We start from the raw sequence: 26106 nt of genomic DNA on the forward strand, positions 1-26106 counted from the left end.
GCTCTGCGTGCGTCTGTTGAAGATATGCAACAAAGATATGATGTAATTGCCGCTCTATCTTATACTCTGGATCCACATTCGGTGGTCGCCACTTCATCATCCGTATCTATGATGATGAAGCCCTCAAAATTAGGTCTGACCTATGCCGAGGTATTAGGAGGCCACTCATCGCCCGAAACCCAAACACAAAAGGGTTCAAGTCCCGTTTATGAAGTCACTTATGATGGGCAAACCTTTACGCAAGAAAAGGCAGAGCCTAAAGTGCAGCAAGACATAACTACGGAAGAATATACCGATGAGTTTGGCACTAAACGCACAATAATTACCACCACCACCAAGACCACCACCAGCTCTACGACAACCAACATACCCGAATATCACTCAAACAAGGCTCGTGACAGTAATACAGATTACAAGGAGAATGTAACAGTAGAAGAATTTGATTATAGCGTTCCTACTAAAATAGAAGGCTTCCAACAGCAGCAACAACAACAACACGTCTATAGACAAGAACCGCAGGTCGGTAAGCATCATATACAAGTGCCTAGAGAGCAGCAAAGAGGTCGTTCACCTAGACGCAAGCAACAGAAGCAACGTCATCAACCTGTTAAGGAACACTCGGAAATGAAAGTAGAAAGTAGACCCACCTCCGAAACGAAAACCAATGTAACCGAACATACTATGTCACATTTATTGCTAGCACCCGAACAAGATAGAGCACGCTCGAAGAGCCCCATGTGGGTGCCTGGTTCCACCTCGTACGCTGAAGTATTAAGAGGTCTGGAATTGGAAAGGCTGAGGCAACAAGCCCTAAAAGAAAGTGCAATGTTGAACAATGCAAAACAACCTCAACAATATGAAATGCAAATTGAAACAATTGAAACCCGCATGATTCCCCAAGAAACGGTACAAGAAAAGGTGCAGGCGCCTTTACAAACAACGCAAACGGTTTCCCAAAATGAGGTTACAACAATGTTGAACTATTACACCGAAAATGTACAGCCTTCATCCTCCTCGTCATCACCCCTACAGGAAGCCATTACAACGCATAGTGTTCCGGATGCAGGCACTAACACATACACTAGTACTTACACAACGAACATTCCTATGACAGCTGAGGAGATACAAGCCACTTACTTGCAGCCAGATCTAAAACTGTATCAATCCATGTATGAAAATTTGACCGATAGCGAACAGTGGGGCTATGTGGCTCAATCACCGGTAATGCCGGTCCAACAATCACAGTCCGATAGTTTTTATGAACAAATGATGCAAGTGCAATATACCCAGCCCGCTGCTATGACCACCACCTATACAGGTTATCAGTATCCCACTCAAGCAGCCCAATACCAATTGGTAACTACGCCCGGTTATTATGACCCCAATCAAACTCAACAGCCAACCGAGGCATATCATTCGGTTTATGCGCCAACCACTGAGCAAATCTATTACAATCAATCGCCACAAAGCGATTATCAACAATATGTTTATGAACAAGTGGCTCAGCCTCAAACCGAAGATTATCAAAATGTTTTAAGTGAAACTACACAGGTTGAATCCTCATTAAATAATGTCGAAACCACGTTAGCTTCTATGATACAGCAAACAACCGTAACTTCGACCACGACTCACATACAAAGTCAACCCGAAGAAGTGACTCTTTATGAGCCCCAAGAGATACAGGTTGAAGAACCTATACCCGACATTACGTTCGGACAATTTGATATCAATGAAATCGAAAATATTCCCCAAGAAACCGCTATGCCACAGACTGATAATGTTACCCTGGTAACACAGAGCATAGAGGAAAATGTTCCACAACATAAAACTCAAAGTCATACTCAAGAATATGTGACTTATGTGCCGGAACCAACGTACCAGCAACAAGCCCAAATTGTAGAAAAACCAGAACCGCAAATAGCGGGCACTACATATGCCGAAGTTTTATTCGGCTTAAGACATGGCCAACAACATTTCCAGCCATCCAGCCAACAACAGGTCCATGTTAAAGTTATGAAAACACCACCACAACAAATTAGAAAACAACCAACATCATCAAACAATCAGACAAACCAACCAGAAACGATTACGACAACATTTACAACGACAACGACGACAATGACGACGAACAAACAACATAAAACTAAACAACAACAGCAGCAACAACAACAAAGATTCAAGTCTCCTGCTGACACTTTACACAGAGGAGACGAGCATCGCCAAAAGACGCAAGTGCGTCACACCGAGAAATTTATGAAAGAAATGAACACTGGCTATTCAAATGTTTATGGAGAGACCATGGTGGTGGAGTCTAAGTCACAAAAGACATCCCCTACTGCCATGGAAACATTTGAAAAGCCTGAGGAAGTACATAAACCAAAAGCCAAGAAACCCAAAAAATCCCGAGAAGAAACCGGCAAACCAGTCTCATTGCAAGACTTTTTAAATAACGAAAAACAACACTTGACCGAAACACACTCAAAATCTGTTGAAACCCAACATAAAACCAACAGTGAAATCAAAAAAGACAAAAAGGAACCAAACAAGAAAAAGGTGAAGTTGACCAATGAACCCGCAATTTACAAACATGAATCCCAAACTACGTTGGCAGCCAAAGAGCAGCCAAAACAAGAACCAGCCGCAAAAGACAACAATTCAAAGTCTTTGGCTGACGTTGTTAAAGGAGAAATTTCCAATTTTGTTGGAAAATTGCTACCCTCAAAGAAGAGCAAAAAAGATAATGCCAAGCAAGATCAAGTTGAGGAAATAGCCCCAGCTCCTACTGTAGAGGTTGTTGAAACTAAAACATTGAAAAACAAAAAAGAGAAAATTACAAAAGAACAAGTATCTCAAGTTTCCACTGTAGAGGTAGCTGAAACTAAAACTGTGAAAGAGAAGAAAGAGAAACAGACGAAAGAGCAAGTCTCTCATGTAACTACTCTAGAGGTGACAGAAACTAAACCTGTAAAAGACAAAAAAGATAAAACCAAGAAAGAACAAGTAGAGCCAATAGCTCCTGTAGAGGTTGCACAAACTAAACCTGTTACTGACAAAAAGGATAAAAACAAGAATGAGCAAGTGCCTAAAGCTACTCCTGTAGAGGTTACACAAACTAAAACGGTTAAAGACAAAAAAGATAAGAATAAGAAAGAGCAAGTACCTCAAGATATTCCCGTAGAGGTTGCTGAAACTAAACCAGTTAAAGATAAAAAAGAGCAAGTATCTCAAGCTACTACTGTACAGGTCTCGGAAACTAAACTTGCCAAACACAGCGAAGTTCAAACTGTACACGAAAGTGTTGTCCAGACTAATAATATTACTTTGAAAAACTCTACAACTCAGTTTATAGAAGGCGAAAAATCAAATATTCACCAATCCAATCCCAAGGATAAGAAAACTAAAAAGGCTCAAGACACAGACAAAACCAAGCCTGAGGAAACCCAACAACCAAAGAGTAAATCAAAGAAAAAATCCCAAGAAAAAACTAAACCTGTTGAGGAATCCGCTACTGAAACTACTGTGAAGGTTGTGGAAGAACCACAAGTAACTGAAACGACTGTAAAGGTTGTGGAAGAACCACAAGTAACTGAAATGCTAACAGAACCTAGTAGCACTACTAAGGTATCAAAAACTAGTGAAGTTACCGAATCTGGAGCTATACTGACTACAACAACGGTTACTAAACACATTAAAAAGAGAATCGTTAAAATAATTGTCGACGGCAAGGAACAGATTATAGAAGAAGAAGTTGTCGATGATGCACCACAAGAAAATGTTACCGTAGAAAAGATTAATCTGCCTGAAAGTGGTGACTTTGCCGGTACAAGTGTAACAAGCACCGTTTTGAAATCCGGCGGTACAGTAACCAAAACCGTTATAACAAAAACCAAGCGTTTGATAAAACGTATTTTAGAAAACGGTGAAGAAGTAGTTGAGGAAGTAATGGAAGATGAACCTCACTTTGAACAACATGTTACTGAGTTGCCAACTACTACGGAAACTTTTGTGCAAACAGTATTGGAAGATAAACCTACTGCAGAATACCCAATCGAAGAAGTGTCCAAATCAGACGAATCTGTAAAAATGACTGTAGAACCGGAAAAAGTAACTGAGGTCACTCAAGAACCTAAAGAGCAAGTATCTAGTAGCCCCAAAAAGGGTAAAGCTAAAAAACAAGTTAAAATTGTAGAACCAACAGAAGTTATTGAACAAGTTTCCACTTCCAAAAAGAGCGAATCCAAGAAAGAAGTATCCCAAACAACTTCTGAAACTCAATTGACTTCGCAAGTAACTGAAACTTCTGAAACAAAAGAAACCCCTGAAAGAGTCGAAGAAACAATACAAATCTCTCAGGAAAATATTCCTGAATCGTCTCTTGTTTCACAAAGCCAAACTGAAGAGTACAGCCAACGTGTTCAAACGACTGCTAAATCATTCACCCAGATTGTACAAGGTGGTAGTGTTACAAAAACCGTTACAACAACCACTAAACGTTTTGTAAAGAGGGTTAACGAAAAAGGTGAAGAAATCACTGAAGAAGTATTTGAAGAAGAACCACAAGCAACACAAGAATCTACAGAGGAAATCATAGAAAATATAAGCCAACCTTCGGAAATGGCTACTATTGAAACTGAAAGTCAACCCAAAAAGTTGGTAGCCCAAAAATCTGTGGAGGAAATCATTGAAAATATAAGACAACCTTCGGAAATGGATACTATTGAAACTGAAAGCCAAACCAAACAGCCAGAACACATCAAGGAAAGTCAAAAGGAACCTGAAACAACACAACAAAGTTCTGAAACAGTTGAACAATTTACTGAGAAACCCCAGGAAGAAGTAGTTAAAACTATAACTAGTTCAATCCTTGAACAACCTACAGATACTGCATTTACCCAAATAGTTCAAGGTGGTACAATTACAAAAACCTTTACCACAATTACTAAACGCATTGTAAAGAGAATTAATGAAAATGGCGAAGAGATCATTGAAGAGGTATTCGACGAAGAGCCAAAGGTTACCCAAATGACTGCAGAACTACCTACTACTGTTAAAATGTCTGAGAATATTGCCACAAATGACTTGACTTCAACCACTACATCCCAAGTAACAAGTGGAGGTGTTATAACACGCACTTTAACCACCATCACCAAACGTATAGTGAAACGTATTAACGAGAAGGGAGAAGAAATTATTGAAGAAATCTATGATGAAGAACCCGTTGTTACACAAGAAATCTCTAAACTTCCTACAAAAGTAGAGACATTTGTAATGGCTTCACCTGCCGTAGAAACTCATGTAGTTGATAATACCAAAACACTTTCGGAAACGGGTAGCACAGCTCAAGTAATTGAAGGTGGTACTCTTACCCGTACTTTGACTACAATAACCAAGCGAATTATTAAACGTATTAACTCGAATGGTGAAGAAATCACAGAAGAAGTTTACGACGAAGAACCTGTGGTCACTCAAGAAATTTCCGAACTTCCAGTTACCACCAAAACTGTTACAGTTCCAACAAGCGATACAGTTTCCATACTTCCCACAGCGACAAGTATAACGTCTTCACATGTTATACACGGTGGCAGAATTACAAAAACATTGACTACTACCACAAAACGCATAATCACTAGAATTAATGAACATGGTGAAGAGGTTACAGAAGAGGTAATCGACGAAGAACCCGTAGTTACACAAGAAGTTACTGAGCTACCAATCACCTCAGAAATTGCCTCATTAGCAATGCCACCAACTGAACAGAATATTGTGGAAGCTAAAAAGATTAATGATGAAATTCCTAAACCTTTCCTTGCTCCATTGCAGCCATTTGATGAAAGTATTGTGCTAAAACAAACCGAACCTATAATCACTGTTGAACAAAAGACTCCAGAAGTACAAGAGCCTTTGGAAGTTTCAGAAACTAAAACACAGGAATCTGCAACAACATCCCAAGAAGAACACGAAGGTGGGGTTATTAAAACTACCACTATACGTACCACCAAAATGATTAAGAAAATCAAGACAGATGAATCTGAAACCACTGAAACTGATTCCACATCAAAATTGTTAACGGAAGTTGTTGAGGATGAGCCCAAGTTTGAACAGAAAACTCAGGAAGTGGAAAAACCACAGACTGAAGTAAATAAGATAACTGAAACTAAAACAGAAGTTCCAACGGAATCAGCTGACGAGCCCGATAATAATGGTGAGGTCATCAAAAAGACCATTGTACGCACTACCAAAATTGTCAAAAAGATTTCACAAAATACTGAACAAGAAAGTGTTTCTTCCCAAGAAGAACCCACTCAACAACAATACGAAATTGAGCCTAAGCAAAAGGTAGATGAACCTGAATCTAATGAAGAGCCCTCTGATTCGGTATGTGTTGATAAGGAGTCTGGTGGAGTGGTCAAAACCACTACTATTCGCACCACGAAAATCGTAAAACGTAAACCACAAGATGATCAAGTTTCAGAAGAAACTTCTTCTGAAACCCAAGAAGAACCTGAACAGAAACTAACAATTGTTGAAGAGCCAAGCGAAGTGGTTAGTGTAACTAACCAAATGGATGGTGCAATTATTAAAACGACTACCATACGCACCATGCGCATCATAAAGAAAATCTCTCAAGATGGTCGTATTCTTTTAGAAGAGAGCGATGCACCCGATGATGTCATAGTTAAGAGTTCAATTGAAATGCCTGATCAGACACCCTCCCCCTCGATTACAAGAAGTAGCAGTAGTACTAGTGTACCAATTTTAGATTCCCCTAAACCCCAAGAATTTGTTTTGTCAGGTCTAGATAATATTTCATCTACTGTAGAAACTCCGTCCTCGCCCTCGGGCATTAAAGTACTCGAAACAGTACCTGTCACAGTCTCACAAAATACACAAAATACCCTTGATATGTCATCATCGACCACTACTACCACTACCACAACTACATCGAAATTGTCTAAACTTACAATGGCCAATAAATATAGCTTTGAATCTGACGATGGTAAGAATGTAGTATATGTAGGCGACGATTTGGGTGGTAAATATCCACCTGGATCGGTTCAAAAGATTTCCCTTATAACACATGAGGAAAAACTTAAGAATCCAATTGTTAAAATGCATTTAGATTTCCCAGAAGTTAGTCTTAAGGTTACCGAAACTGTTACTGATAACTACGAACATTCACAAAAAGATTTAGAACATCGCGAATCTGAAGAGAAACTTATCACGTTGACTAAGGATGAAACTCCAGAAGTAAAACAAGTTAGTTTAGCTGTTGAACCCCAACTCGTAGAAGATACTAATGTTGTAGTAGAGGAGAAACACAATTTGGTTAGTGAAGTTTTACAAGAAATTGAAACCGTTAGTGAAATTAGTGAGAAACATCTAGAAGAGACAGTTGAAAATGTAGAACAAATCTCTAGCGTTGTAGAGCAAACAATTGTTGAAAATGTTGAGGAAACCAAGAAAAATATTGTAGAAGAAGAAAAGGTTGTAGAACAAATTAAGGAGGAAATCGCAATGACTCCTGAAGAGGAAAATCTCTTCAAAGAAATTCAAAGAAAATTAGCTAAGAAAGATAAGAAAAAGCGACCTGCTTTACCCGAAGAATTCCTTATGGCTGAGTCAGCTAAGGAATCTTCAACCCTTGAGCAGAAGTCAGATTTAGTTAAAATTGAAGTGGTTAATGAACAAACTACTACTACTACTATACCCCAAAACCAAGAAGAAGAGCAACATGTTACACTTCTTTCTAGTACTAATGATATTGTTGTTGTTCCTAAAGACGAGTCTACTCTCGATAAATGTATTACCATGGTAAGCACCATAGATACTGCTAAACAGCTTGCAACTAACCTCAACAGCATTAGTCCGTCCGCTTTATGTTATGAAATTCCTAAATACTATTTGCCTCAAATGCTCCTCGCTGAACGCAGTTATCACACACTAATCAAACAAGGTAATGAGCAATTTACAAACGAACAAACACCCACAACGTCCACAATCACCGAACAAGTAGCAGCAGTAGAGAAGCCTTATAAGGCACCTCTACAACCATTCCCTGAAGATGACACGGAGGTCAACGACAATAGAGAGCTGTCCAATACAACAACTGTCATCACAACTACTACTACCACTACAACAACTACTAGCAGTGACGTAACTACTAGTACCAACGAATTGTCTACGCAAAACAATTACTACTACTTCGAAGTACCCAAATACAACATTGGTCTCATGAAAGAAGCCGAAAAGACATTGATTCTGACTAGGAAATCTGATGATGAGACCAACATTGAAGAAATCCCTGCCGATACAACTACAGAGGATGTAACCGAAACTACAGAAACTGTTGATACAACAACTTCGACAACATCGATTGAACGTGAAAATATTACAGAAATGTTAACAACTACTACAGAAACTATTAGCAAGGATACATCGGTTGTGACTGAAGAAGCATCGACAGAAGAGGATGTTGTTAAACACTTTGAAGTACCCAAATATGATTTGAAATCCTTTAACAAGGCTGAATCACAAATGGTACTCACAGAGAATCCTGAACCTATAGTAGAAGAAACTGAAACTGAAGTTATTGAAGTACCCGAAAAACTCACACCAACCGAAGAAAAGAAATCTGAAGATATTATTGAAGTGCCTGAAAAACCATATTCAGCACCTTTACAACCCATGGAAGAAGTTAAACCAACTCAAATCTTACCTTCAGAACCTGAAACTGAAAACGAATCTGTTGAAAGTATTTGTCACTTTGAAGTGCCTAAATATAATTTGAAATCCTTCAATACGGCCGAAACCCAAATGGTACTCACTAAGATTCTGGTAACTGAAACTGAAATCAAATCTGATGATGTTATTGAAGTTTCAGAAAAAACAGTTTCAGCTCCTGTACAACCCACTGAAGAAAAGAAACCAATTCAAACTTCACCTGTTGAACCTTCAACTGAAATGAAATCTGAGGAAGTTATTTGTCACTTTGAAGTACCCAAATACGATACGAAATCCTTTAATAAGGCCGAATCGCAAATGGTACTCACTCTGAATACTGAAACAAGCATAAGTGAAACTGAAATGGAATCAGTCAAATCTGTAACTGAAGTAACAGAAAAACCATCTGCTGTACAACCAACTGAAGTAACTGAAATCGTAACTGACAAAGTTGTTATTGAAGAACCAGAAAAACCATTTTCAGCACCTTTACAACACATTTCGGAAGATGAACCATTACCAGTCGAAGAATTGTCTGAAGATAAAACTGAAACTGTAACAATTCAGACAACAACTGAAGAAAAGGTAATTGAAGTAGTATCCACAGATGTTAAAGAAACGCCCAAAGAAGAAAGTACTGAACCTCAAAGAGTTCCCGATGTTAAGCCAAGCAAACCTGAAGAAAAGCCAGTGGAAATTAAGGAAACACCCAAACCTGCTTATGCTGGTCTTCCAATAGATGATTCCACGAATGCATGGATGGATGTAATCGATGAACCCATGGTATTCTCCGATGATGAAGATGAGACTAGTGAATCACAAACAACTACTGTGGTTAAAACAACTGAAACAGTCATTGTCGAAGAAACTGCTAAACCTGAAACTGTTGCTGATGTTAAACCAAACAAACCTGAAGAAAAGCCAGTGGAAATTAAGGAAAAAACTATTGAGGTTAAAACAACTGAAACAGTCATTGTCGAAGAAACTGCTAAACCTGAAACAGTTGCTGATGTTAAACCAAGCAAACCTGAAGAAAAGCCAGTGGAAATTAAGGAAACTCCTAAACCAGCTTATGCCGGTCTTCCAATAGATGATTCCACGAATGCATGGATGGATGTAATCGATGAACCCATGGTATTCTCGGATGATGAAGATGAGATTACTGAATCACAAACAACTACTGAGGTTAAAACAACTGAAACAGTCGTTGTCCAAGAAACTGCTAAACCTGAAACTGTTGCTGATGTTAAACCAAGCAAACCTAAAGAAAAGCCAGTTGAAATTAAGGAAAAAACTATTGAGGTTAAAACAACTGAAACAGTCGTTGTTCAAGAAAGTGCTGAACCTGAAACAGTTCTTGATGTTAAACCAAGCAAACCTGAAGAAAAGCCAGTGGAAATTAAGGAAACTCCTAAACCAGCTTATGCCGGTCTTCCAATAGATGATTCCACGAATGCTTGGATGGATGTTATCGATGAGCCCATGGTATTCTCTGATGATGAAGATGAGATTACTGAATCACAAACAACTACTGTGGTTAAAACAACTGAAACAGTCATTGTCGAAGAAACTACTAAACCTGAAACAGTTGCTGATGTTAAACCAAGCAAACCTCAAGAAAAGCCAGTGGAAAAGACTACTGAGGTTAAAACAACTGAAACTGTTGTTGTCCAAGAAACTGCAGAACCTGAAACAGTTGCTGATGTTAAACCAAGCAAAGCTGAAGAAAAGCCAGTGGAAATTAAGGAAACTCCTAAACCAGCTTACGCCGGTCTTCCATTAGATGATTCTTCCAATGCTTGGATGGATGTAATCGATGAGCCCATGGTATTCTCTGATGATGAAGATGAGATTACTGAATCACAAACAACTACTGTGGTTAAAACAACTGAAACAGTCATTGTCGAAGAAGCTGCTAAACCTGAAACAGTTGCTGATGTTAAACCAAGCAAGCCAGTGGAAATTAAGGAAAAAACTATTGAGATTAATACTACTGAAACAGTTGTTCAAGAAAGTGCTGAACCTGAAACAGTAGCTGATGTTAAACCAAGCAAACCTGAAGAAAAGCCAATGGAAATTAAGGAAACTCCTAAACCAGCTTATGCCGGTCTTCCAATAGATGATTCCACGAATGCTTGGATGGACGTTATCGATGAGCCAATGGTATTCTCTGATGATGAAGATGAGATTACTGAATCTGAAAAAACTACTGATGTTAATACAACTGAAACCGTCATTACCCAAGAAAGTGAAATTACTGAAGAGAAACATGAAGTTGCAACAACAATTGTTAAAGAAGATGTAAATCAAATTGTTGAAGATATAACAATTGCAGTAACTGAGAAACCAGTCGAATTAGAATCTGAAAATAACAAGCCGTTCAATGCTCCTCTTGAGCCATTTAAGGCCACAGAAACCATTAATTCTCAACCTGAAGAACTTAAAGAGCTTGATGTTACTAAACCAACTGAATATGTTGAACAACCGGTGGAAATTGTTGATGAGCCATTACCAACAACTACGAAAGAAGACGAAGTTTCCTCAACAGAAGTGGAAACCGTAGTTGAAACTACAATATCGACAGAATTAATCAAAACTATTGAATCCGAGGAACCCAAACCAAAGGAAGAAACATCTGAAAAAGAACCGGACCCAGTTACAACTCAAGCAGAAGATGAACTTGTTGAAGATACCAGTGCCTATACTAAAAACGAGTGGAGTGATATACCTGAGCCTAAAGAAACAATTCAGCCAGTATTTGTTAATCAAACGCAATGGACTGATACTCCCGATGAGCCAATTGACCATCAACAGGACGAAAAGACTATCATTGATACCTGGTCTAGTGTGTTGGAAGACAATACACCTAGTATTCCTACTATTGCTCTAACATCGAAGCTGTCACCAAACGCACCCGAGTTTACTCCTTCATACTTGCGTCATGCCTTCTCTGATCAAACACACACGTTCTTGGCAAATGAAAGAATCTACAACGAATTCATTCCTAGAAATAAGCAGCCCACTAAACCAAGAAGACAAGAAAAACCACAACACTCTGCAAAACCAAAGAAACATTCTAAATCGCCTAAACATCATCAAGAAAAGGTTCCCAAGCCAGAAAAGGTCGAGAAATTCTCAGATGTTTTCGAAACAGTACAACATAAAACAACCGAAGTTTATGAACCTGAACCTAAACCTGTATTTGAAGAGACTAATGTTTGGCAATCAATACCACATGGTAAAACTTATGCCGATATATTATTAGGTGAAAATGGACAACCTCTTGAGGGAGCTCCTGCTTTAGTAGCTACGAAAGTGGTTAAAACTGAAGAAGTTCTGACTCAAGAAAGAAAAGAAAGTGGCGACAAAAAGGCACCTAAAGATCAAGAGCCTCAAATTGTTGAAGCTGTTGAAGTGAAGACCAAAAAACCCAAGAAAGAAAAAACCAAAAAGGATAAAAAACAAACACAAACTCCTGTTAAACAGGATGAAGTTGTTAAAGACAATAAATCTTCTGTTAAGGAATCGGAAACAGTCGTTGAAGTAACAGAAACCAAGCAGCAACATACTGAAAAGAAAGAAACTACAACCGATTCAAAATCCGAATTCTCATGGGCTTCTCTTGTACAAAAACCAGGTGAATGGGTAGACAATACTTTATTGAAGAAACATAAACCTGAACCAGTTGAAAAGAAAGAAAAAGAAGAACCCAAAGAAACTAAGAAACCAGAACCTAAAAAGACAAAAACAAGGAAACAAGAACGCAAAGAACATAAGTCTCCAGTGAAAACCACGGTTGAAGAAGAACGTGTAGAAAAGCCCACTACCGAAGTAACTGAAACAGTAGCTGTAATGCCCGTAGAACATGTGAAAGAAACCGAACAAACCACTGAAGTTAGTACTTCATCTTGGGCTTCACTTGTGAAGCGGCCAGGCGAATGGGTTGATAGTGTCATAACTAAGACAAAGAAACCCGAGGTGAAACCAGCTGAAAAGACTGAAACCAAAAAACAACCTAAAGATAAAAAATCAGTTAAACCCGAAACAAAATTAACTTCCTCTGACTCAGATGAAAGCGTTAAATCATCCAAAAAGCACAAAAAGGATACCAAGCCCAAATCGGAATTCAAAGAAGTAAGTCCTGCTAAAAAACCTGTTGATGATGTGGTCGTTGAAGAACCTAAGCCACAAATTCCAGAAGTAGAAAAGAAGCCCACAGCAAGTAAGCCTAAAGTAGAAACTACTGCATTCTCATGGGCTTCTTTGGTGAAGAAACCTGGAGAATGGATCGATGATATTAGTCAACGAAAGAAATCTCCCGTAAGATCTGCAGAACCAACAACAGTTGTTGATACAAAGGTAACTGAACCTAAGCAGCCAAAACAAAAGAAGCAGAAGCCACAACGCAAACATGATAAACCTCAGCCTGATGATATTGTAAAGGAGCAACCTCAAGAATACGTTGAAGTTGAGCCAATTACTAAACAGCAGACAGTTGAGAAAGTGGATAAAGTTGAGAAAGTTGCTGCAAAGATTCCAGAAAAGGTGCCAGAAAAGACACAAGATAGCAACACATTAACATGGGCTAAAATTGCTAGTCAAATTGATCACATGACAGATGTGGTTAAGCCAAAGCCTGTTAAGGAAATCAAAACTCCTACTCCTGCTTTAGCCAAGACTCATGAACTTCCTAAACACAAAAAGGATAAGCAAGTTCCTGTACAAATAACGGAAACAGTTGTTAAAAAAGACAAACCTGTACACGAAGTAGTTAAAACTACATCATCATCATCCTGGGCCAACATTTTAACTGAATCAACAACTGACTTCATTGAAGCTGAGAGAACTATCAGACAACCTAAACCTCAATCTCCTATTGAAACTACATCTTCATCTTGGATCGACATGATCGATGATGCAGAAGAACCAACATCATGGAAGGAAATGATTAACGAGGAAGTTGAAATTGAATTACCTCAAGATATCAACAACTCTTTCAACATCCAAAAAGTAATTGAAACAGTAGAAAAAACTCTGCCAGAGTCTATGGAGGAACTGAAAACCAAACCTCAGGTTACTTCGGAGACTCACGCAGAGAAACCGTTCTCTGCGCCTCTCGAACCCTTAAAATCGTCTTTGGAAATCGAACCATCTACACATGATATTGACTCTGAAAGTAATACAACAGTACAATCAACGACAGTTGAAACAGTTACAATAACTGAGTCAATTAAGATAATGGAACAACCAGAACATACTGAAGAGACAATGGAAGAACCCAAAAAATCGAATGAAGAACCAACCAAAACTGAGGAGAATGTTCCTGAAGAACCAGCCAAACCTGAAGAATTGAAACAAAAAAAAATTGCCGATGAACCAAAGAAAATTGCCTACGCTGGTCTTCCTATTGATGAATCTTCTAACGCCTGGATGAATGTCATTGATGAACCAATGGTATTTTCAGATGAAGAAGAAGAGGTGCAAACCACAACTACATTGGTCGAAACCGTGACAACAATCGATGAAAAGACTACTTCCATAACAGAACAAGCCAAAGAAGATCCATTAGTTTGTGAACAAAAAGAAACAGTTGCTGAGGAGCCTAAAAAGTCAGCTTATGCTGGTTTGCCCATAGACGAGTCTTCGACTGCATGGATGAACGTCATCGATGAACCTATTGTATTTTCTGATGATGAAGAAGAAGTTGAAGTTAATAAACAATTTACTTCACCTTTAGAGCCTATGAAAGATACAGTAACTGTCCCTGAGGAAAAACCAATTAGCACAACAGTAGCTGAACCAAAGGAGGCCACATCTGAAAAACCAGCAACACCCGTTGAAGAAGTGAAACTTCCGGAAGAAGTTCCTGCCGAACCAAAGAAACCTGCCTACGCTGGTCTTCCTATTGATGAATCTTCTAATGCCTGGATGAATGTCATTGATGAACCAATGGTATTTTCAGATGATGAAGAAGAAGTACAAACCACAACTACAGTGATCGAAACCGTAACAACAACTTCCATAACAGAACAACCAAAAGAAGAACCATTAGTTTGTGAGAAGAAAGAAACAATTGCTGAAGAGCCTAAAAAATCAGCTTATGCTGGTTTGCCCATAGACGAGTCTTCGACTGCATGGATGAACGTCATCGATGAACCTATTGTATTTTCTGATGATGAAGAAGATGAAGTTGATAAACAATTTACTTCACCTTTGGAGCCTATGAAAGATACAGTAACTGTCCCTGAGGAAAAACCAATTAGCACAACAGTAGCTGTACCAAAGGAAGCCACATCTGAAAAACCAGCAACACCAGTTGAACAAGTAAAACTTCCAGAAGAAATTCCTGCAGAACCAAAGAAACCTGCCTACGCTGGTCTTCCAATTGATGAATCTTCTAATGCCTGGATGAGTGTCATTGATGAACCAATGGTATTTTCAGATGAAGAAGAGGTGGACACTAAAGTTGCTATTGTAGAAACTATTACAACAACTGAAGAAAAGACAACACCTGAAAAATCAGCTAAACTTGAAGAAGTAAAACTCCAAGAAAAAATCGTTGAAGAACCAAAGAAACCAGCTTATGCTGGTCTTCCTATTGATGAATCTTCGAATGCCTGGATGAATGTTATTGATGAACCAATCGTATTTTCTGATGAAGAGGAGGAGGTACAAACTCAAGTTACGATAGTCGAAACTATAACAACTACCGACGAAAAGACTGATAAACCATTTACTTCAGCTTTAGAGCCATTAGCTCCTACAAAAGATACTGTGCCAGAAGAAAAACCAACTGTCGCACCAGTAGATGAAGCTAAAGAAGCAACATCTGAAAAACCACAAGTAGAAGATGTAAAACTCCCTACAGAAATTGCAATTGAACCTAAGAAACCTGCTTACGCTGGTCTTCCAATTGATGAAACTTCTAATGCCTGGATGAGCGTCATTGATGAACCAATGGTGTTTTCCGATGAAGAGGGGGAGATCCAAACTACAGTTACCACGGTAGAAACTATAACAACAACCGAAGAAAAAACTACTTCCATATCAGAACAACCCAAAGAGGAACCAGTAAAATCTGAAGAAAAGCAACCACTCAGTGCACCTATTGCTGAGGAACCTAAAAAACCAGCTTATGCAGGTCTGCCCATTGACGAGTCCTCAAATACTTGGATGAATGTCATCGATGAACCAATTGTATTTTCCGATGACGAAGAGGAAGTTGAAATGAAAACTACAATTGATGATAAGCCATTTACTTCACCTTTGGAACCATTAACTGATAAACCTTCAATAGTAGAAGAACCAAAACCAAGTGTTGAAAAGACACCTGAAAGTACAGAAAAGTCACCACAACCTGAAGAAGTCAAATTCATTCCTGAACAACCAAAGAAGCCAGCCTATGCTGGTCTTCCTATTGATGATACTTCGGATGCCTGGATGAATGTCATGGATGAACCTATGGTATTTTCTGATGAAGAGGAAGAGGTGCAAACTGAAATCACGGTAGTAGAAACCATAACAACAATCGATGAAAATACTACTTGCATCACAGAACAATCCAAGATTGAAAAACCAATAGAGGAAATAGAACCAAAACTCAATGCACAAGTTGCTGAGGAACCTAAAAAATCAGCTTATGCTGGTCTGCCCATTGACGAATCTTCCAATGCTTGGATGGCTGTAATCGATGAACCTATTGTATTTTCAGATGAAGAAGAAGATGTAAAAGATCAAGTTACAACGGCTGATAAACCATTTACTTCAACTTTAGAACCAATTGCCAATGTCGTTGATGAACCAAAACTTGAAGAACCTCAACAAACTGAACAAGTAAAACTCACTGAAGTAATTGCTGATGAACCAAAGAAAACAGCTTATGCTGGTCTTCCTATTGATGAAACTTCCAATGCTTGGATGAATGTCATTGACGAACCAATGGTATTTTCCGATGAAGAGGAAGATGTGCAAACAACAACTACTACCGTAGAAACTATTACAACAACTGATGAAGAGACAACAATTGTAACAGAACACACTAAACAACTGATTGAAGAACCAAAGAAACCTGCCTACGCTGGTCTTCCTATTGATGAATCTTCTAATGCTTGGATGAATGTCATTGATGAACCAATGGTATTTTCCGATGAAGAGGAAGATGTGCAAACAACAACTACTACCGTAGAAACTATTACAACAACTGATGAAAAGACTACTGGTACAACAGAACAACCCAAAGAAGAATCCGTGAAATCTGAAGAAAAACCAAATCTCAATGAACCATTCACTTCACCATTGGAACCTTTAAGTAACGATAAGTTTGTAGATGAACCAGAAAAATCAGCTCAATCCGGTGAAGTTAAACTCCAAGAAGTAATTCCTGAGGCACCAAAGAAACCTGCATATGCTGGTCTGCCTATTGATGAGTCGTCCAATGCCTGGATGAACGTCATTGATGAACCAATGGTATTTTCGGATGAAGAGGAAGAAGTACAAACAAAATCTACTGTTGAAACAATTACAACCCTCGAAGAAAAGACAACCGTCATTAGCGAAAAATCCATACCAATTGCTGAGGAACCTAAGAAACCCGCTTATGCTGGTCTTCCTATAGATGAAACATCGAATGCCTGGATGAATGTTGTCGATGAACCTATTGAATTTTGCGATGATGAAGAACAGAAGCCAACTGAAGCTGCCATTGTTGAAAAACCATTTACTGCTCCTTTGGAACCAATTGATACGGTAACATCTGTTAAAGACAAAAAAACAACATCGCAGGATTCTCAAAAATCCAGCAAAATTGTATTAGAAAGTACTGAAAGTGTCACTACGGATACTGTTAACAGTACAACTACACAATCTTGGGCATCAATTGTATTGCAAAACAATGAAACTAAAGAAGTAACACAAGTTATTAAAAACGATAAGCCAACTAAAAAGACAACTAAACCAGACGTTGTTAAACCAGTAGAGAAAGTAGAATTTGTAGAACATGTCGAAAAACCTGTTGTCCGTGATGAAGAACCAGTAGCAATTACTTCGGCCTTTGACTTGCCTGTACTGGATATTTCTTGGAAAGAAGAGGATAATGTTAGCAACGTTATTGAACCAACTGAATCTACCTCTTTACCAACAGAAATATCAGCATTATCTTTTACATCTTATGCAGATATTCTTAAACACACTTCCCAGTTTATTGATTTAGAAAAGCAAAATACACATAAAAATCCAGAATCCATGGATACAGAATTAGATAAATCTGTTAAAAAGGAAGAATTGTCACATAAGGTTGAAAAATCCAAAAAAGAAAAACCTAAGAAGAAGGATAAGAAGAAGGATGATAAGCACAAGAAGAAGGTAGAGTTTGTTGAAGAGCTGGAACCCACTACACATGAGATTGTGGATAATACAGTTTCGGAAACTCTTACAACCGTTGAGGATACTCATAAAATCGAGACTAGTACAGTTGTTACCGAAATTCCTGCTTCAACAACAGTTACCATGTCCTGGTCCTCCATAGTTCAGCAACCTGCCGCTCCTATTGATCAGCCAAAGGAACATGATGACATTTCTGAGCAAACTGTTGCTGTTCCAGCAGCTCCCGTAGAAAAGGAACTTGTTGAGCCTAAAAAGAAGAAGACTAAGAAAGAGAAAAAAGAAAAGCCAAAACAAGTTCACCAAAAGGCTATACCCGAAAAGGAGATTGTAGTTGAAGAAGAAATTGTAGTAACACCAACTGAACCTGAGATTTCCCATAAATCTGAAGAATATACAACTTCTGCTACAACAGTAACTTCGGTAACAACATCAACAGTATCTTGGTCTTCTATTCTACAACAAGCTCCTGAACCAGTTCCTGAGGAACCGAAATCAAAACCTATTGTTGCACCTACTGAAACCAAAAAGGATAAGAAACAACCCAACAAAGAAAAAGAAAAGCAACATAAACAAATTTCGCCAAAGAAGACGCCTGAGCCCTTGAATATTGTCGAGATTGAGCCTAAAGTTGAGGAAACGGTAGTAGAAACTAAAGTGTCTAAACCCACAACCCCTGAACTTCCTTCGACAACAATTGTATCCCAAACAGATACAGTTACAACAATGTCTTGGTCATCTATTCTACAACAAGCTTCGGAGCCAGTAGTTGAGGAAATTCCTACACCCACTGAAAGCACTAATACTAAACCGAAGAAAGAGAAAAAGCCAAAGAAACAAAATGTGCCACATAAACCTGAAATTAAAGAACTCATCAAAGTTGAAACTAAAGAACCCGTAAAGGTTGTTCCAGAACCCGAACCTGAACCTGTTAAAATTGTTGAAGAAATTTCTACAATTAATACTACTACACAGAACATTGAGCATTCCTTTGGAAATAGTACAACAATGTCTTGGTCTGCGATACTGCAACAAGCTGTCGAACCAACACCCGAAGATTTGCGTAAACCAGAGGTTTTGGATGAAGTTAAGACTCCTGATGCTGAAAAGCCTCATGTAGAACATAAGAATGATAAAAAGCAAAATAAGAAGGAAAGGAAACAACATTCACGCAAACATGTGACCGAAACTGTTGAGGAACATAAAACTCAGGTTAACAAGGAAAATGTAGTGGTACCTCTTGAGCCTGAAATTGTTGATACTATTAAACCAGTTACTGTACAAGCTCCTTTGGAGGAAAAACATGATGTACCTAAATTCACCGGTTTATCTTGGTCCGCTATTGTTAGCAAACCTGCTGTTGATGTTCCCGCGACCTCAGAAACAAAGAAACCTACAACAACTGTTGTTGTTACGGAAACGTCGGAAAGAAAATTACCCCAGGAAAAACCAAAACGTGAGAAATCTAAGAAAAAGTTAACTGAAAAACCTGCCAAAACACAACATGTTAGTATTGAATATGTTGAGCAAGATGTTAAACACGATATAGTCGATAAGTCTACTGATCTACAAGAAACGAAGACTGTCGTTGAGACTCCACAACCTAATGATGACGTTGTCGAAAAATCTTGGTCAGCGCTCATTAGTGACGATGAATGGGAAGAAAATGTGGTAACAACAACGAAGACAATCGAAACTACCACCAAATCATCTCAACTGCCACAAGAAAAACATGAATCTAGTTCCGTTAAATCCTGGTCAGATATTTTGAAAGAGAACAATCAAGCATTTGTTGACACAACCACCAAGAAAACTTTCGATGCCAAGAAGAAAACCACTGATTTCATTCAACAAGAAAAACAAATGGAACCACATCGCATAGATAAAATTAAAAAGGAAAAATTGGTTACAGAATTTGTGCCACAACCCAGTGTTGTTTCAGAACCGAAACCTCATACAGAACAAGACAAACCTACCAAACACAAAAAGGAAAAGAAACATAAAACACCAAAGAAACCTGATGTTTTGGTGGATGAAGAAAAATTAGTCTTGGTAACTGATAGTGTTAAGGATCAAGAGGAAACATCAAGCACAGTTACTGAAAGTACTATTGTAACAACCACTACCACATTTGAAGAAAACAAATCTTGGGCAGATATTCTCAACGAAGATGAGCCTGAGCCTTTTGAATCATTAACAACTTCAGTTGAAGCCGCTAACAAGCCAGACAACCAAGCATATAACGCACATCTAGAACCATTCAAACCTTTAGAAGAAAGTGTTTTGGATGTGGTCGATAAAGCAATTGTTAAGGAAGAAATTCCAGTTATTGTATCTGAAGAAAAGATTGAAACAGAAACAACTCTCACTTCTACTGAAGACGTATTGAGGCAAAATAATATTATTGTAGAAGAAACATTCAATATTACTAAGGAAATCAATGAAACAAGTGAAGAAGAACAAATAGCTGAACACATTCCAGAAATTGTATCTGTTGAAAGCACCGAACCTAAGGTAGCGGAAGTTAAGCAATTTACAGTTCCTTTGCAACCTATTGAACCCATTGAAGATGTTGACATCGAAGATTTACAACCAGAATCAAACGTTGAGAAAGAAAGTCCAGCACCAGTACAACTGGAAGAATCAGATGTTGAAGTCGCTACTGAAGCATTTGAAGAAACTGATAATTCGGAAGTACTAACACCGGTCGAAACTGTTCAACCTCAAGAACCTACAAAATCATGGTCAGAATTAGTTACAGAAACAACTGAAAACACAGTCATCGAACAAGTTGTAAAGGAAGTAGAGGATCATAAGCCAACAACTCATGAGGACGTCACTCCTCAAGTTGTCAATGAAGAGTCTGATATGAAGGAAGTATTACCTGCAACCGAAACATCACAACCAGAAGAACCTTCAAAATCGTGGTCTGAAGTTATTACAGAAACAACTCACAACATAATCAACGAACAAGTTGTAGAGGAAGTAGAAGAACAGAAGCTCAAAACGCAAGTGGAAGTTTTACCTCAAGAAACTGACAAAAAGACTGATGTGAAGGAAGTACTACCTGCTGTCGTAACTCCACAACCGGAAGAACCTACAAAATCATGGTCAGAAGTTATTACAGAAACAACTCAAAACATAGTCACCGAACAAATTGTAGAGGAAGTAAAGGATCATAAGCCTACACCTGAAATGGATGATGCTCCTCAAATCTCAGTAGAAGCTACTGAAGTACTTGAAGTACAAAATGAGAAGCCTATTGAAGAATTAAAACCTACTTCAATTGAATTAAGTGAAAATATCTCTGTAGTTGAAGAAATTGCTGTCGACAATCAACCAATTGTTGCTGTACAAAATGTTGTTGAAACAATTAAGGAAGAAAAACCAGAAATCATGGAACAAAATGTGTTAGTTGAACAAACAGAACATACAATTAATACTACATACATGAGGTCATGGTCAGCTGCAGCAGCAGAAGTTGAACAGCAAATGTATAGTGGAAAGCAATACCGTGAAGTTTCGCCAACTATTCAAGAACATCATACAGAACCTGAAGAAGAAAAACAGACAACAGAAATTGTGCTACAAAACATTCAGGAATTGTCGCAAAAGTTAACGGATGAGAAGCTGCCTGAAATGGATAAAGAAACATTGGAGGTTAAGATTGATGTTGTTGCTCCTCAAGAACACGTAAAAGAACCTGAAGAACTAACACAGAAGATAGAAGTTGTATCAACTGAAGTAGAGAAACAGACAACAGAGGATGTAACCTCGACAACAGAAGTTGTAACGTCTACAACAGAAGTCATAACGTCGACAACAAATGTTGTTACGTCTACAACAGAAGTAGTAACGTCTACTATGGTAACTGATGTCGAGACTAAGGAAGAAGAGAAACCTCAAAAGGATGAAGATTCCAAGATTATCACTCCCCAAGAACAACCTGAAGAAACAACAGAGACAAGAGACAACCTTCCATATTCCGCACCTCTAGAACCATTCAAACCTATAGAAGAAATTGTTTCGAATGTTGTTGAAGAACCAGTCGATGTAGTTGATGACGTTGAAAAACCACAAAAAGATGTTGTTTCTTCTGAAGAACTTAAAACAGAAGTTGTAACAGTAACTATTCAAGAAACATCTTCTACGGTCTCAGATGACACTCAACTTCAGAAACAGAAGAAAGAAAAGAAACCTAAAAAGGAACAACAACCATTGGAAGAAAAGATGGATGATGTTCCTCAAGAAGAGCATAAGAAACCGGAGGAACAAACACAAGCAACAGAAATTGTAACACAAGACATCCAGGAAACAACAGTTACCGTCTCAGATGATAATGAAGTTTCCAAAAAGAAGAAGGAAAGGAAGCCTAAAAAGGAAAAACCAGTAGTGGTAGATAACACTCCTCAAGAACCTGAAGAACAAAATCAAGCAGCAGAATCTAAACCGTTTGTTGATAATAAACTGCCATCTGTACAAACAACAACACCACTTACCATGTCCTGGGCTGCAATGTTGAAAGAGAACATAACTTCAGAAGAACTTCCTAAAGTTGACATTAAACATAAAACTTCAGATTTTATCAAAGGTGAAACAACCCCTGTTGAAACCAGTAAAGATCATGTAGTAGTTGAACGTGTCGTGGAGGAAACTCAACATATCGACGAAACTACAGTTACCGTATCAGATGACCAGCAACTTCACAAAAAGAAGAAGGAGAAGAAACCTAAGAAAGGGAAACAATCTGAGGATGATAAAACTTCCCAAGAACCTGCTGAACCCAAGCCAACAACAGAAGAAGCAGAACCTAAACAGTTTGTTGATGATAAATTGCCAACTGTACCAGTTGCAACAAGTCCTACCATGTCCTGGGCAGCAATGTTAAAGGATAATTTAACTTCAGAAGAACTTCCTAAAGTTGACATTAAACATCAAACTGCCGATTTTATCAAGAGTGAAGCTTTATCAGAAAAGCCAAGTGAGGAAATACGCGATAGTGACAACAAGACTGAAAATATTTCCCCTGTTGAATTGCCAGTAGTTGGAACCAGTCAAGACCATATTGTTGTTGAGGAAACCCAACATATCGATGAAATCACAGTTACGGTATCAGATGACCAACCACTTGACAAAAAGAAGAAGGAGAAGAAACCTAAAAAAGGAAAACAATCCGTGGAAGATAAAACTCCCCAAGAACACCACAATGAACCTGCTGAACCAAAGCCAACAACAGAAGTGGCAGAACCTAAACAGTTTGTTGAAGATAAATTGCCAACTGCACCAGCTACAACCACTTCTACCATGTCCTGGGCAGCAATGTTGAAGGATAATATGACTTCAGAAGAACTTCCTAAAGTTGACATTAAACATCAAACTTCAGATTTTATCAAGGGCGAAGCTTTATCTGAAAAACCAACTGAGAAAATACGTGATTTTGGAAAGAAAACTGAAAATATTTCCACTGTTGAATTGAGTGAAACCCGTCAAGTCCATGTTGTTGTTGACGAAACTAAACACATCGAGGAAATGACAGTTACGGTATCAGATGACCACCAACTTCACAAAAAGAAGAAGGAAAAGAAACCTAAAAAGGGAAATCAATCCATTGAAGAACACCAAAATGAACCTGTTGAACAAACCCCAACAACAGAGGTGGCAGAACCTCAACATTTTGTTGATGATAAATTGCCAACTGTACCAGCTTCTACAACATCTACCATGTCCTGGGCAGCAATGTTGAAGGATAATTTGACTGCAGAAGAACTCCCTAAAGTTGATATAACCCCTGTTAAAACCAGTCAAGACCATGTTGTTGTTGAAAGTGTCGTTGAGGAAACTCAACAGATCGATGAAACGACAGTTACGGTATCAGATGACCACCAACTTCACAAAAAGAAGAAGGAAAAGAAACTCAAAAAGGGAAAACAATCCGTGGAAGATAAAACTCTCCAAGAATATCACAATGAACCTCTTGAACAAAAGCCAACAACACCTGTTGAACAAACCTCAACAACAGAGGTGGCAGAACCTCAACATTTTGTTGATGATAAAATGCCAACTGTGCCAGCTTCTACAACATCTACCATGTCCTGGGCAGCAATGTTGAAGGATAATTTGTCTTCTGAAGAACTTCCTAAAGTTGATATTAAATATCAAACTGTAGAGACAACTGAAAATAGTTCCACTGTTGAAACCATTCAAGACCGTGTTGTTGTTGAAAGTGTCGTTGAGGAAACTCAACATATCGATGAAACGACACTTACGGTATCAGATGACCACCAACTTCACAAAAAGAAGAAGGAAAAGAAACCTAAAAAGGGAAAACAATCCATAGAAGATAAAACTCTCCAAGACCATCATAATGAACCTCTTGAACAAAAGCCAACAAAAGAAGTGGCAGAACCTATACAGGTTGTTGATGATAAATTGCCAACTGTACCAGCTACAACCACTTCTACCATGTCCTGGGCATCAATGTTGAAGGATAATATGGCTTCAGAAGAACTTCCTAAAGTTGATATTAAATATCAAACTGCCGACTTTATCAAGGGAGAAGCTGTATCTGAAAAGCCTAGGGAGGATATTCGTGATAGTGAAGAGAAAACTGAAAATATTTCCCCTGTTGAATTGTCAGTATCTGAAACCAGTCAAGAACATGTCGTTACTGAAGAAACTAAACACATTGAGGAAATGACAATTACAGTATCTGATGACCACCAAGTTCACAAAAAGAAGAAAGAAAAGAAACCTAAAAAGGGAAAACAACCCGTGGAAGAACAGCAAAATGAACCTGTAGAACAAAACCCAACAATAGAAGTGTCAGAGCCTCAGCAGTTTGTTGATGATAAATTGCCAACTGTACCAGCCAACTCTACCATGTCCTGGGCAGCAATGTTGAAGGATAATTTGACTTCTGAAGAACCTCCTAAAGTTGATATTAAATATCAAACTGTAGAGACAACTGAAACCAGTCAAGACCATGTTGTTGTTGAAAGTGTCGTTGAGGAATCTCAACTGATCGATGAAACAACAGTTACGGTATCAGATGACCACCAACTTCACAAAAAGAAAAAGGAAAAGAAACCTAAAAAGGGAAAACAATCCGTGGAAGATAAAACTCTCCAAGAACATCAGAATGAACCTCTTGAACAAATGCCAACAACAGAAGCGGCAGAACCTAAACAGTTTGTTGAAGATAAATTGCCAACTTTACCAGCTACAGCACCATCTACCATGTCCTGGGCAGCAATGTTAAAGGATAATTCGACTGCAGAAGAACTTCCTAAAGTTGACATTAAACACCAAACCGCCGATTTTATAAAGGGCGAAGCTTTATCAGAAAAGCCAAGTGATGAAATACGTGATATTGAAAAGAAAACTGAAAATATTTCCACTTTTGAACTGACTGAAACCAGTCAAGACCATGTTGTTGTTGAGGAAACTGAACACATCGAGGAAATGACAGTTACAGTATCAGATGATCACCAACTTCAGAAAAAGAAGAAGGAAAAGAAACATAAAAAGGGAAAACAATCTGTGGAAGAACACCAATATGAACCTGTTGAACAAAAGCCAACAACAGACGTAGCAGAACCTAAACAGTTTGTTGATGATAAATTGCCAACAGTACCAGCTACAACAACATCTACCATGTCCTGGGCTGTAATGTTGAAAGATGAAAATCCTCAGCCTATTGAAACTGTAGAATCTCCATTCTTGGTAGAGGAAAAACCACAAATCGCTGAAGAAACTCAACAAAAACAGACAGAAGTTATATCACAAAGCATCGAGGAAATAGTTACAGTAACAGATGACAATGGACTTCCCAAAAACAAGAAGAAGGATAAGATGGCTAAGAAGGAAAAACCAGTAGCTATAGATAAAATGATAGTTACTCCACAAGAAGAGCCAAAAGAACCTGAGGAACAAATACAAACAACAGAAGCTGTAACACAAAACATTCAGGAAATAACAGTTGAGGTATCGGAAGAGCAAAAACAAACA

General features: G+C 38.4%; 1 protein-coding gene across 13 annotated transcripts in view; it reads left to right on the forward strand.

Annotated features, from left to right (window-relative positions):
* The window catches only part of Msp300 (Muscle-specific protein 300 kDa), a 204422-nt gene that overhangs the window by 136364 nt on the left and 41952 nt on the right, over nt 1-26106 (forward strand). For all 13 annotated transcript variants that reach the window (XM_065499429.1, XM_065499430.1, XM_065499435.1 and 10 more), the window contains one exon: nt 1-26106. This exon is cut by the window's right edge and continues 6186 nt beyond it. In XM_065499429.1, the coding sequence (XP_065355501.1) occupies nt 1-26106 (26106 nt within the window).

Source organism: Calliphora vicina, chromosome 2 (assembly GCF_958450345.1).
Source record: "Calliphora vicina chromosome 2, idCalVici1.1, whole genome shotgun sequence".
Lineage (NCBI taxonomy): Eukaryota > Metazoa > Arthropoda > Insecta > Diptera > Calliphoridae > Calliphora > Calliphora vicina.